Source organism: Pseudophryne corroboree (assembly GCF_028390025.1).
Source record: "Pseudophryne corroboree isolate aPseCor3 chromosome 3 unlocalized genomic scaffold, aPseCor3.hap2 SUPER_3_unloc_34, whole genome shotgun sequence".
Lineage (NCBI taxonomy): Eukaryota > Metazoa > Chordata > Amphibia > Anura > Myobatrachidae > Pseudophryne > Pseudophryne corroboree.
Genome location: NW_026967524.1, coordinates 737,038 through 751,678, shown reverse-complemented (window position 1 = coordinate 751,678; position 14,641 = coordinate 737,038). Strand labels below are relative to the sequence as shown.

Sequence of the window (14,641 nt, the reverse complement as noted above, 5' to 3'; positions counted from 1 at the left end):
TTGTTGCAGACACTCATCTTGATAAGGAGTGTTGAGTGTTTGCAGATACAAGATCCGATCCAAATATACCCTGTACATTATCATGTGCATTAGAGCCACCCAGGTTTCATCTGCAGTGGTTTGTTGCATGTTACATCTATATGGTGCGGATACTCCCCTGTATGATTTCATAATAAAAGCTTTTGTTTGCATCTAATTATTGCTGTATAGCTTTTATTTCTCTTACGTCCTAGAGGATGCTGGGGACTCTGTAAGGACCATGGGGTTTAAACGGGCTCCGCAGGAGATATGGGCAGGAGATATGGGTGTGCACTGGTTCCTCCCTCTATGCCCCACCTCCAGACCTCAGTTAGATTCTGTGCCCAGAGGAGACTGGGTGCACTACAGGGGAGCTCTACTGAGTTTCTCCGATAAAAGAATTTTGTTAGGTTTTTTATTTTCAGGGAGCTCTGCTGGCAACAGACTCCCTGCATCGTGGGACTGAGGAGAGAGAAACAGACCTACTTAAATGATAGGATCTGCTTCTTAGGCTACTGGACACCATTAGCTCCAGAGGGATCGGAACTAGTGATGAGCGGATTCGGTTTTACTCGGTTTTACTCGGTTCTCAAAACGGCATCTTATTGGCTCACGGATGTCACGTGTTTTGGATAGCCAATAAGATGCCGTTTTGAGAACCGAGTAAAACCGAGTAAAACCGAGTAAAACCGAACCTCGCTCATCACTAATCGGAACGCAGGTCTCCCCCTGCCGTTCATCTCAGAGCCGCGCCGCCGTCCTCCTCGCAGAGCCGGAAGATAGAAGCCGGGTGAGTATAAGAAAAAAGAAGACGTCTCAGGCGGCAGAAGACTTCTGATCTTCACTAAGGGAAGCGTGCAGCGTTTCCGCTGCGCGCCATTGCTCCCGCATGTTACACACACGGCAGGCACTGATGGGTGCAGGGCGCCCTGGGCAGCAATATATACTTCTTTTTTTGGCATATTAGACACATATAGGCTGCGGAGTCAGTGAATATGTTTATCCCCCGCCATTAATTGTAAATTTGAGTGGGATCGAAGCCCGCCACTAGACGGGGCGGAGCTTGGTTGCACAGCGCTAACCAGCGCCATTTTCTCCACAGTGTGCTGAAGAGAAGCTGTCTACCCGGACTCTCTCCTGCAGAACGGTGACACAGGGCTGAAAAAGAGGGGGAGGAGGGGGCACATTTTGGCGCAGTGAGTGTATTACACGATTGACATAATATAAAAGTGCTATATCTGGGAATTGTTTCCAGTGTCAGTTGGCGCTGGGTGTGTGCTGGCATACTCTCTCTCTGTCTCTCCAAAGGTCCTTGTTGGGGACCTGTCCTCTTATAGATAGATCCCTGTGTGTATGTGTGTGTGTGTGTGTGAGAGTGTCGGTACGCGTGTGTCGACATGTCTGAAGCAGAAGGCTCATCCAAGGAGGAGGTGGAGCAGATGATTGTGTCTCCGTCGGCAACGCCATCACATGATTGGTATGATATTAGTTTGTAGTCTAGCTGAAACAGCGTAGCTGATTCAGTGTGGGGTGAAAGCTTTCAAAGGGAGAAACTTTCTAAGGGTGTTGAAGGAGGAGCTAACACGGAGCAATTTCGCTAAGTATGTGGGACTTGTGGATGGAGGGTTTATATCTAAAGAAGGCTTAATGTGTGGCGCACTCTTTTTTGTTTATGTTCCATGAATAAATGAAAACATAACGTTTATTATTTTTATTTAAGATAGATTTTTCAATAGGCATGACATAAGACAATTGTCAGCCTGGAAAGACAAAAACTTAAAGAAAGATATAAAATAATTTATATACCAGCATTACCTATGTATGGGTTTATGGGTAGAGCAATAATTGATATAAGCAAGTGAAACATTGAACATATGTTTCTTTGTGCCTTTGAGAACGATCCCACTGTTATACATTATAGGTAGTAACACTGGTGGTCATTCCGAGTTGTTCGCTCGGTAAATGTCTTCGCATCGCAGCGATTTTCCGCTTAGTGCGCATGCGCAATGTTCGCACTGCGACTGCGCCAAGTAAATTTGCTATGAAGTTGGGTATTTTACTCACGGCTTTTTCTTCGTTCAGGCGATCGTAGTGTGATTGACAGGAAGTGGGTGTTTCTGGACGGAAACAGGCCATTTTATGGGTGTGTGTGAAAAAACGCTACCGTTTCTGGGAAAAACGCAGGAGTGGCTGGAGAAACGGAGGAGTGTCTGGGTGAACGCTGGGTGTGTTTGTGACGTCAAACCAGGAACGACAAGCACTGAACTGATCGCAGATGCCGAGTAAGTCTGGAGCTACTCAGAAACTGCTAAGAGGTGTGTAATCGCAATTTTGAGAATCTTTCGTTCGCAATTTTAAGAAGCTAAGATTCACTCCCAGTAGGCGGCTGCTTAGCGTGTGTAACTCTGCTAAAAGCAGCTTGCGAGCGAACAACTCGGAATGAGGGCCACTGTCTTAGCGTGTGATACGCTACGGGTAGTAACAAAGTGGTCATTGTAAGACATAGTGGTTATCAGAAAAGGCCGCTTAGGTTGTATGCAGTAGTAACGCTCTGCAGGGAGCACTTAGGTTGTATGCAGCAGTAACGCTCTGCAGGGAGCACTTAGGTTGTATGCAGCAGTAACGCTCTGCAGGGAGCACTTAGGTTGTATGTAGTAGTGACGCTCTGCAAGGAGCACTTAGGTTGTATGCAGTAGTAACACTGCAGGGAGCACTTAAGTTGTATGCAGTAGTAACGCTCTGCAGGGAGCACTAAGGTTGTATGCAGTAGTAACGCTCTGCAGGGAGCACTTAGGTTGTAAGCAGTAGTAACACTGCAGGGAGCACTTAGGTTGTATGCAGTAGTAATGCTCTGCAGGGAGCACTTAAGTTGTATGCAGTAGTAACGCTCTGCAGGGAGCACTTAGGTTGTATGCAGTAGTAATGCTCTGCAGGGAGCACTTAGGTTGCATGCAGTAGTAACGCTCTGCAGGGCACAGCTGTAAAACAGGATTTTTCTGAGATCACAATCCCGTTGTGAAAGGATCTCATAAATTTGATAAATAAAACCTGTATAAATTCCTTTTATATTTCACTTGCTTATATCAATTATTGCTCTACCCATATACCCATACATAGGTAGTGCTGGTATATAAATTATTTCATGTCTTTCATTCATTTTTTTGTCTTTCCAGGCTGACAATCAATTGTCTTATGTCATGCCTATTGAAAAATCTATCTTAAATAAAAAAATAAAAGTTATGTTTTAATTTATTCATGAAACATAAAGAAAAAAAGAGTGCACCACATATTAAGACTTCTTTAGATATAAGCCCACTAGCGTTTTTTTCTAAACCCCCTAACCAATCATTGCAATTTGCTTAATGGCGCACCTCCAACCAGATTAGCTAATCTTTGGTATTAACACTTTCGGATTATTCCCTCTATCGGTTGGTTCATACATAGAAGGATCATAAAACAATTATCATTTGGGCCTGTGCATAGTCCCTCAGACTTAACGTCTTCCCTGGAAATACTTGTGGATGGAGACCTTCATTCGCTTTGCCAGGATTCAAGGGTGGTCAATCTCTTGAAATCAGAGCACTACATTTTGGCCACCGTGCTCGATCCTAGGTTTAAAGCCTACGTTGTATCTCTCTTTCCGGACACAAGTCTGCAGAGGTGGTAGTGTTCACTCTAGGAGTGAACTGGGGCAGGGCGCCGGACTCAGGGGGGCACATGCGCGCGCCCGAAATGGGGGCGCGGCCACGCAAATTAGGGGGCGTGGCCACGCCTCCGTCATTTTAGGGGGCGGTGCGACCCACAGACGCTACTATAGAGAGCGTCTGTGGCCGGCGACGTCACTGTTGGGGGCGTGCCCAGCACCTCCGTCGGTACTGGGCTTCCCCCAGCCCTCTCCCAATGCGTGAATGGATGCCGCGCGCATGCGCACGGCATCTATACACGCCGGGAGGGCAGGGAGCGGGCGGCTGTTTTAGCAGGGCGCCGCAAAAGGGGCAGGGCGGGTTTTGCCTGTTAAAAAACGGGCAGGGTGCGGCGCCCTGCTAAAACAGCCTAGAGTGAACACTAGGTGGAAAGACCTGCTGGTGAGAAAATGGTCAACTCAAGCGGAACGTGACCCGCCAACAGCTCCTCCTTCATTTTCTCCAGCAACTGGGGCTGCGAGGAAAAGGATAACATTTCCGAGCCCACCCGCTGGACACAAAAGTAACAATACAAGTGACACATTAACAGGAAATTGTTTCTGCCATCATAGCGACAATTATCTGGAAATAAGATAATACACAGACACATAAAAAGACTCAACGGAAATCTTTTGTTTTTAAACAACTTTATTTTATATCTTTAATAAACAGATTTTTCTCTATATTTTAAACTTAAAAAATACTTTACTCTGCACAACATGGATAAAATGTCCTTAAATCACAGAAACAATTCAAGTTACATTATAGTATTGCAGGTAAGTAAAACAGATACACATCAGGAGCCAAAACCCTATGGGGGTCATTCAGAACCAGCCGCAATAGCGTCGTGCAGCAGTTTGCTGGTGGTGACAAAATGCACGTACGCAGCGGCCGCGCAGACACACACATTGTGGTCACATCCCTGAGGGGTGAACGTGGGCGGGCCGGGACCATTTTCCGGGGGGGCTGCGTGATGTCACATCTGCGTTCATCTCTGATTAACCCCCTATAAGCTTCCAGAGTGCACCTCATATCTCATCTTTTCCAAGTTACTACAAATGATATGAGATCGGTAGCAGCACTACTTTCAGGATTATTACACAGAACACACATAAAGGCTGACACAGCAAATAACAGTAACACATACAAGGGATTAATTAGACATAAGGAAGTATAATCATCATTAAGTCTAATTATCAACTGACTCTGTGCGGGACCCATACACCTCTTTACTGCCTCCAGCAGCCCCTGGTACTGCACTGTGACCATCCACCCTCTCTTTCCGCTACTGCCACCCGCCCTGTCTCCCCTCTGACACCTTAGCGCTGCTTGGGGACAATATTACCCACAGACAGTGCCTCCGGCAGCCCCCGCTACAGCACTAGTGCTACCACCCTGTCTCCACCTCTGACATCTCAGAACTTCTTGGGGATTCTTGGTACTGCTGGTAACAGTCCTTCATCTGCAGGTGGAAGAAACAGGGCAGTAAGGAGGCAGAAGCTGCTTCTGGTGCCATGGACCCTGGTCATGTAGGGCTGGGAGAGTCAGTAAGATTATGTAATAGGGGCCTACAGTAAGTCAGTAAGGAGGCAGAAGCTGCTTCTTTCTGGTACATGGACCCTGGTCATGTAGGGCTGGGAGAGTCAGTAACATTATGTAATAGGGGCCTACAGTAAGTCAGTAAGGAGGCAGAAGCTGCTTCTGGTACATGGATCCTGGTCATGTAGGGCTGGGAGAGTCAGTAAGATTCTGTAATAGGGAACTACAGTAAGTCAGTAAGAAGGCAGAAGCTGCTTCTGGTACATGGACCCTGGTCATGTAGGGCTGGGAGAGTCAGTAAAATTATGTAATAGGGGTCTACAGTAATACAGTAAGGAGGCAGAAGCTGCTTCTGGTACATGGACCCTGGTCATGTAGGGCTGGGAGAGTCAGTAAGATTATGTAATAGGGGCCTACAGTAAGTCAGTAAGGAGGCAGAAGCTGCTTCTGGTACATGGACCCTGGTCATGTAGGGCTGGGAGAGTCAGTAAGATTATGTAATAGGGGCCTACAGTAAGTCAGTAAGGAGGCAGAAGCTGCTTCTGGTACATGGACCCTGGTCATGTAGGGCTGGGAGAGTCAGTAAGATTATGTAATAGGGGCCTACAGTAAGTCAGTAAGGATAGCAGATGCTGCTTCTGGTACATGGACCCTGGTCATGTAGGGCTGGGAGAGTCAGTAAGATTATGTAATAGGGTGCCTACAGTAAGTCACTAAGGAGGCAGAAGCTGCTTCTGGTACATGGACCCTGGTCATGTAGGGCTGGGAGAGTCAGTAAGATTATGTAATAGGATGCCTACAGTAAGTCAGTAAGGAGGCAGAAGCTGCTTCTGGTACATGGACCCTGGTCATGTAGGGCTGGGAGAGTCAGTAAGATTATGTAATAGGGGCCTACAGTAAGTCAGTAAGGAGGCAGAAGCTGCTTCTGGTACATGGACCCTGGTCATGTAGGGCTGGGAGAGTCAGTAAGATTATGTAATAGGGTGCCTACAGTAAGTCAGTAAGGAGGCAGAAGCTGCTTCTGGTACATGGACCCTGGTCATGTAGGGCTGGGAGAGTCAGTAAGATTGTGTAATAGGGGCCTACAGTAAGTCAGTAAGGAGGCAGAAGCTGCTTCTGGTACATGGACCCAGGTCATGTAGGGCTGGGAGAGTCAGTAAGATTATGTAATAGGGGCCTACAGTAAGTCAGTAAGGAGGCAGAAGCTGCTTCTGGTACATGGACCCTGGTCATGTAGGGCTGGGAGAGTCAGTAAGATTATGTAATAGGGGCCTACAGTAAGTCAGTAAGGATAGCAGATGCTGCTTCTGGTACATGGACCCTGGTCATGTAGGGCTGGGAGAGTCAGTAAGATTATGTAATAGGGGCCTACAGTAAGTCAGTAAGGAGGCAGAAGCTGCTTCTGGTACATGGACCCTGGTCATGTAGGGCTGGGAGAGTCAGTAAGATTATGTAATAGGGGCCTACAGTAAGTCAGTAAGGATAGCAGATGCTGCTTCTGGTACATGGACCCTGGTCATGTAGGGCTGGGAGAGTCAGTAAGATTATGTAATAGGGTGCCTACAGTAAGTCACTAAGGAGGCAGAAGCTGCTTCTGGTACATGGACCCTGGTCATGTAGGGCTGGGAGAGTCAGTAAGATTATGTAATAGGATGCCTACAGTAAGTCAGTAAGGAGGCAGAAGCTGCTTCTGGTACATGGACCCTGGTCATGTAGGGCTGGGAGAGTCAGTAAGATTATGTAATAGGGGCCTACAGTAAGTCAGTAAGGAGGCAGAAGCTGCTTCTGGTACATGGACCCTGGTCATGTAGGGCTGGGAGAGTCAGTAAGATTATGTAATAGGGTGCCTACAGTAAGTCAGTAAGGAGGCAGAAGCTGCTTCTGGTACATGGACCCTGGTCATGTAGGGCTGGGAGAGTCAGTAAGATTGTGTAATAGGGGACTACAGTAAGTCAGTAAGGAGGCAGAAGCTGCTTCTGGTACCATGGACCCAGGTCATGTAGGGCTGGGAGAGTCAGTAAGATTATGTAATAGGGGCCTACAGTAAGTCAGTAAGGATAGCAGATGCTGCTTCTGGTACATGGACCCTGGTCATGTAGGGCTGGGAGAGTCAGTAAGATTATGTAATAGGGGCCTACAGTAAGTCAGTAAGGAGGCAGAAGCTGCTTCTGGTACATGGACCCTGGTCATGTAGGGCTGGGAGAGTCAGTAAGATTATGTAATAGGGGCCTACAGTAAGTCAGTAAGGAGGCAGAAGCTGCTTCTGGTACATGGACCCTGGTCATGTAGGGCTGGGAGAGTCAGTAAGATTATGTAATAGGGGCCTACAGTAAGTCAGTAAGGAGGCAGAAGCTGCTTCTGGTACATGGACCCTGGCTGGGAGAGTCAGTAAGATTATGTAATAGGGGCCTACAGTAAGTCAGTAAGGATAGCAGATGCTGCTTCTGGTACATGGACCCTGGTCATGTAGGGCTGGGAGAGTCAGTAAGATTATGTAATAGGGTGCCTACAGTAAGTCAGTAAGGAGGCAGAAGCTGCTTCTGGTACATGGACCCTGGTCATGTAGGGCTGGGAGAGTCAGTAAGATTATGTAATAGGATGCCTACAGTAAGTCAGTAAGGAGGCAGAAGCTGCTTCTGGTACATGGACCCTGGTCATGTAGGGCTGGGAGAGTCAGTAAGATTATGTAATAGGGGCCTACAGTAAGTCAGTAAGGAGGCAGAAGCTGCTTCTGGTACATGGACCCTGGTCATGTAGGGCTGGGAGAGTCAGTAAGATTATGTAATAGGGTGCCTACAGTAAGTCAGTAAGGAGGCAGAAGCTGCTTCTGGTACCATGGACCCTGGTCATGTAGGGCTGGGAGAGTCAGTAAGATTATGTAATAGGGGCCTACAGTAAGTCAGTAAGGAGGCAGAAGCTGCTTCTGGTACCACTGACCCTGGTCATGTAGGGCTGGGAGAGTCAGTAAGATTCTGTAATAGGGGCCTACAGTAAGTCAGTAAGGAGGCAGAAGCTGCTTCTGGTACCACTGACCCTGGTCATGTAGGGCTGGGAGAGTCAGTAAGATTATGTAAAAGAGTCACCATTTTACAGGCAGCCGGTGAAGGGAGCAGAGAATGGGTGTTATGTGGCAGGAACGGGCCGGTTAGGTAACAGCCTGGCTGCAGCATTCTGTACAAGCTACAAGCAGTGCAATTCTATTGCTGGGAGACCCAGGTAGAGGACATTGCAGTAGTCTATGTGTGATGATACAAGTGAATGTATGACTGTAGGAAGATCTTCTGAGGGAAATAAGTGCTGGAGTCTGGCTATGTTCCTCAGATGAGGATATGATTGTGGCTGATACCTGATGTCTAAGTGTCACTCCACCATCCAGGACACCAAGATTCCGCACATGATCAGCATTTTGTAACTCTGAACCCCCAAGCGTAAGTCTGGCTGGTAGCAAAGCTGAGCTGTAGCCCTGCCCTTTGTTGGTGAGCTTCTATCATAAAGACCTGTTTCACCAGGACTGAGTCACAGCCAACTGGCATCACCCACACCTGGAGCTCAGCTAGACAACCATTTAGGATTGGTACTGAGTTCTCAGTACCCAGAGCAAAAGACAGGTCATCTGCATAGCAGTGGTAGATGAGGGCATGACATCTGATTATTTCGCTCAGTGGTAACATGTATATTGCAAAAAGCATAGGAGATAGGATAAGAACCTTGAAGAACAACGCATGGCAATGATAAGTATACTCCAGAAGATTAAAATGGTTCCTCACCTGAGTGATGTCTATTGTGTGCAACAAGAGCGGATTTATTTCTCAGAGTATAGAAATGGCTTCTCACCTGTGTGACTTCTGTGATGTCTAACAAGATCTGATTTCTGTGTAAAACATTTCCCGCATTCAGAGCAAGAAAATGGCTTCTCACCTGTGTGACTTCTGTAATGTATAACTAGATGTGATTTACGTACAAAACATTTCCCACACTCAGAGCAAGAAAATGACTTCTCACCTGTGTGATTTCGGTTATGTCTAACAAGAGCTGATTTGTGTGCAAAACATTTCCCACACTCAGAACATGGAAATGGCTTCTCACCTGTGTGAGTTCGCTGATGTGTAATAAGATCTGATTTCTGTGTAAAACATTTCCCACACTCAGAACATGGAAATGGCTTCTCACCTGTGTGAGTTCGCTGATGTGTAATAAGATCTGATTTCTGTGTAAAACATTTCCCACACTCAGAACATGGAAATGGCTTCTCACCTGTGTGAGTTCGTTGATGTGCAATAAGATCTGATTTCTGTGTAAAACATTTCCCGCATTCAGAGCAAGAAAATGGCTTCTCACCTGTGTGACTTCTGTAATGTATAACAAGATGTGATTTACGTACAAAACATTTCCCACACTCAGAGCAAGAAAATGGCTTCTCACCTGTGAGATTTCTGTTATGTCTAACAAGAGCTGATTTGTGTGCAAAACATTTCCCACACTCAGAACATGGAAATGGCTTCTCACCTGTGTGTCTTCTCTGATGTGTAACAAGAGCTGATTTGTATGTAAAACATTTCCCACACTCAGAACATGGAAATGGCCTCTGTCCTGCCTTAGCTGGCTGATGGGTAATAAGTTTTGTGTTCTGTGTAAAACATTTGGCATCTATAGAACAGGGAAACACTGTATCTACTGTCAGAGCTGTAACAGATGCACCAATATCAGAGTGATCAGAAGAACATTTCCCAGGATCAGAGGGATCAGCTGATAGAGCTGGATGTATAATTGGGGTAATGGGATTATCTCCTGGAGAATCCTGTCTACTGTCATTATCTTTTATGTCACAATCCGGGGATAACATTAGATGTCCTTCTGAGATATTCCTGCTTGTGTGTCCATCTGCTGGAAATAAAACACATTATGGAAATGTGACATTTTCTGTAACAATATTAATCTTGTAAACAATAGGAGAAGACGACTCTCTGGGACACTTAATTGTAAATGTGTGTGTATAATAAAACATAACTTTTAATGAAGGCTTTATAGTATTGTGTCTCAGACTATCATTGTGTCCACCCTCCTGAGAACACTCACAATAACATATGTAATATTATAATAAGACTTAGATATATCTCTCTCTTGTACTGGTAACTAACCATGAAGTATAAATGGAGATGTAGTCACTCGCCAAGTCCTATGTCAGCACCAATGTAAAACAATGGATGGGGAACATATCGTATGAATTGGAGATTCTAGATGAACAATAACATCAGTCATATGAGCTGATGGATCAGAGAAATGTCTCCTAACGTTACTCCTGGAAGCATTGGTAAGGTAGCATTCCTTTATGTGTGTGCTCATACGCTGGTAAGCCTGTACATGTGTTACTCACCCTTATATAAGGTATATTGCTACAGCAGAGTAGGTGTGGAACAAGGTATATTACCTGCAATACAACATATGATACCCTGTAATCATCATCATCATCTGCTAGGTTATAATCTACTTTATTTTACGTCCTAGAGGATGCTGGGGTCCATTTAGTACCATGGGGTATAGACGGGTCCTTTGGGAGCCACTGGCACTTTAAGAGTTTAATAGTATAGGCTGGCCCCTCCCTCTATGCCCCTCCTACCAGACTCAGTTTAGAAAATGTGCACGGAGGAGCCGGTCACAGCTAGGGGAGCTCCTAGGAGTTTTCTTAGTTTTTTATTTTCTAGAGTTAGTTAGGTTACAGGAAGGCTGCTGGCCACAGAATCCCTGCTTCGTGGGACTTAGGGAGGGGGAAGGAACCAACGTCTTGAAGAGTTAATGGTTCTCTACTCCACTGACAGGACACTGAGCTCCTGAGGGTGCTGATCACAAGCCCACGGGCGACTACTCACTCCCGCAGTACGGCCGCCACCCCCTAACAAAGCCAGAAGAAAGTGTTGAGTACAGCGTCGGCGACCCGGTTTGCGGGTCGCCGGCGGGTATGGCGGCACAAGGGTGGGAGCGCAGCTCTGACAGGCTGTGCTCCAGGAAGGCTCAGCAACACACAGTGTAGGCGCTTTGAGGGGCGTCCTGAGCCAGCATGGATAAACCCTACACTGGTCACGCAGATAACAGGGGCTAATATACCTGTTATCACTAAAATCCTCAGGCCAGTATAAACAATTAGTGCGGGAAGCCATTACAAGGGGCGGGGCTTCCTCTCAGAGTGGATCCAGCACTCACCAGCGCCATTTTCTCCCTGCAGATTATAGGAACTAGAACACTGACAGGGAGCGCTGCCCTCCCTATTAAGGTCAGTCAGTCAGCGCCGGGCTTTTATAATAATAACTGTCTACAGGGGCGCTGTGTGGCTGGCTCCTTATACTCTATGACTCTCTGAAGGTACTCTGGGGGAAACTGTGTCTGACATTTTCCTGTGTGTGTGTGTGTGTGTGTGTGTGTGTAAGTGTATATCCACATTGCCATGTCTAAGGACTCTGTGTCCTATGCTGCAGAGTGTGTATCTTCTCCTGTGGAGTCTATTCCATGTACTCCGGACTGCAATGTGTTGTCTCAGCCTTCTGAATCCAAACCCCCATGGGTGGATTCTTTAAGGGGAATGATATCCCAGATTTCAACAAGGATGTCACATACTGAGAAAGAGACGCAGGTTTTTGAGACAATCTGTAGTGGATTTGAAGTATTCAGCTCCCACTACTTCATCTAAAACCCCCCCTACATACCCCAAAAAACGTACACTTGCCCAGATAATGCAAGCTGACACTGATACCGACTCTGATACAGGGGACGGTGATGGCGATATGCAGGGGGGGATGCATCCATTGCTAAAGGGGTGCAGCTAATGATTGAAGCCATATGTTTTGCATATTTCTGAGAAGGTTCCGGAACAAGTAGAGGAATCTTATATTACAGTAAATAAGAAATCCTCCCTCACCTTCCCTGCTTCTAAGGAGTTAAACTCCTTGTTTGAAAAATCCTGGGAAAACCCAGAGAAAAAATTCCAGATCTCTAAAAGAATTCTCATTGCTTTCCCTTTCCCTGAAGAGGATAGAAAGAAGTGGGAAAACCCACCTATAGCAGACACTTCTGTATCTAGGCTGTCTAAAAAATAAGAATTTACTCACCGGTAATTCTATTTCTCGTAGTCCGTAGTGGATGCTGGGAACTCCGTAAGGACCATGGGGAACAGCGGGCCCCGAAGGAGGCTGGGCACTCTAGAAAGATCTTAGACTACCTGGTGTGCACTGGCCCCTCCCCCTATGACCCTCCTCCAAGCCTCAGTTAGGATACTGTGCCCGGACGAGCGTACACAATAAGGAAGGATTTTGAATCCCGGGTAAGACTCATACCAGCCACACCAATCACACCGTACAACTCGTGATATGAAAACCAGTTAACAGTATGAAACAACATAGCCTCTCAACAGATGGCTCAACAATAACCCGATTTAGTTAACAATAACTATTTACAAGTATTGCAGATAAACCGCACTTGGGATGGGCGCCCAGCATCCACTACGGACTACGAGAAATAGAATTACCTGTGAGTAAATTCTTATTTTCTCTGACGTCCTAGTGGATGCTGGGAACTCCGTAAGGACCATGGGGATTATACCAAAGCTCCCAAACGGGCGGGAGAGTGCGGATGACTCTGCAGCACCGAATGAGAGAACTCCAGGTCCTCCTCAGCCAGGGTATCAAATTTATAGAATTTTGCAAACGTGTTTGCCCCTGACCAAGTAGCAGCTCGGCAAAGTTGTAAAGCCGAGACCCCTCGGGCAGCCGCCCAAGATGAGCCCACCTTCCTTGTGGAATGGGCATTAACAGATTTTGGCTGTGGCAGGCCTGCCACAGAATGCGCAAGCTGAATTGTACTACAAATCCAACGAGCAATAGTCTGCTTAGAAGCAGGAGCACCCAGCTTGTTGGGCGCATATAGGATAAACAACGAGTCAGATTTCCTGACTCCAGCCATTCTGGAAACATAAATTTTCAGGGCCCTGACCACGTCCAACAACTTGGAGTCCTCCAAGTCCTTAGTAGCCGCAGGCACCACAATAGGCTGATTCAGGTGAAACGCTGACACCACCTTAGGTAGAAACTGGGGACGAGTCCTCAATTCTGCCCTATCCATATGGAAAATCAGATAAGGGCTTTTACAAGACAAAGCCGCCAATTCTGATACTCGCCTGGCAGAAGCCAAGGCCAATAACATAACCACTTTCCACGTGAGATATTTCAGATCCACGGTTTTTAGTGGTTCAAACCAATGTGATTTTAAGAAACTCAACACCACGTTGAGGTCCCAAGGTGCCACGGGAGGCACAAACGGGGGCTGAATATGCAGCACTCCCTTTACAAATGTCTGAACTTCAAGTACTGAAGCTAGTTCTTTCTGAAAGAAAATCGACAGAGCCGAGATCTGTACCTTAATGGAGCCCAGTTTTAGGCCCATATTCACTCCTGCTTGCAGGAAATGCAGAAATCGACCTAGTTGAAATTCCTCTGTTGGGGCCTTTTCGGCCTCACACCATGCAACATATTTCCGCCATATGCGGTGATAATGATTTGCTGTAACTTCTTTCCTGGCTTTAATAAGCGTAGGAATGACTTCCTCCGGAATGCCCTTTTCCTTCAGGATCCGGTGTTCAACCGCCATGCCGTTAAACGCAGCCGCGGTAAGTCTTGGAACAGACAGGGCCCCTGCTGTAGCAGGTCTTGTCTGAGTGGCAGAGGCCACGGGTCCTCTGAGATCATCTCTTGAAGTTCTGGGTACCACGCTCTTCTTGGCCAATCCGGAACTACGAGAATTGTGTTTACTCCTCGCTTTCTTATTATTCTCAATACCTTTGGTATGAGCGGCAGAGGAGGGAACACATAAACTGACTGGTACACCCACGGTGCTACCAGAGCGTCCACCGCTATCGCCTGAGGGTCTCTTGACCTGGCGCAATACCTCTCTAGTTTTTTGTTTAGACGGGACGCCATCATGTCCACCTGTGGACGACCCCACTGATTTGTAATCATTTGGAAGACTTCTGGATGAAGCCCCCACTCTCCCGGGTGGAGGTCGTGCCTGCTGAGAGTCTGCTTCCCAGTTGTCTACACCCGGAATGAACACTGCTGACAGTGCTAGTACATGATTTTCCGCCCATCGGAGAATTCTTGTGGCTTCTGCCATTGCCATCCTGCTTCTTGTGCCGCCCTGTCGATTCACATGGGCGACTGCCGTGATGTTGTCTGACTGGATCAGCACCGGCTGATTTAGGAGCAGGGATTTTGCTTGACTTAGGGCATTGTAGATGGCCCTTAGCTCCAGAATATTTATGTGAAGAGAAGTCTCCTGACTTGACCATAGTCCTTGGAAGTTTCTTCCCTTTGTGACTGCCCCCCAGCCTCGCAGGCTGGCATCCGTGGTCACCAGGA

The 14,641-nt window shown here is 46.9% G+C and overlaps 1 protein-coding gene across 1 annotated transcript in view; it reads right to left on the bottom strand.

Annotated features, from left to right (window-relative positions):
- Nucleotides 1–10,107, bottom strand: part of LOC134984083 (zinc finger protein OZF-like) — a 48,621-nt gene extending 38,514 nt beyond the window's left edge. The window contains exon 1 of the mRNA XM_063949719.1: nucleotides 9,075–10,107. Coding sequence (XP_063805789.1) covers nucleotides 9,075–10,083 — 1,009 coding nt within the window. The 5' untranslated portion in view covers nucleotides 10,084–10,107. The remainder of the gene's footprint in view (nucleotides 1–9,074) is intronic.
- Nucleotides 10,108–14,641: the final 4,534 nt, after the last annotated feature.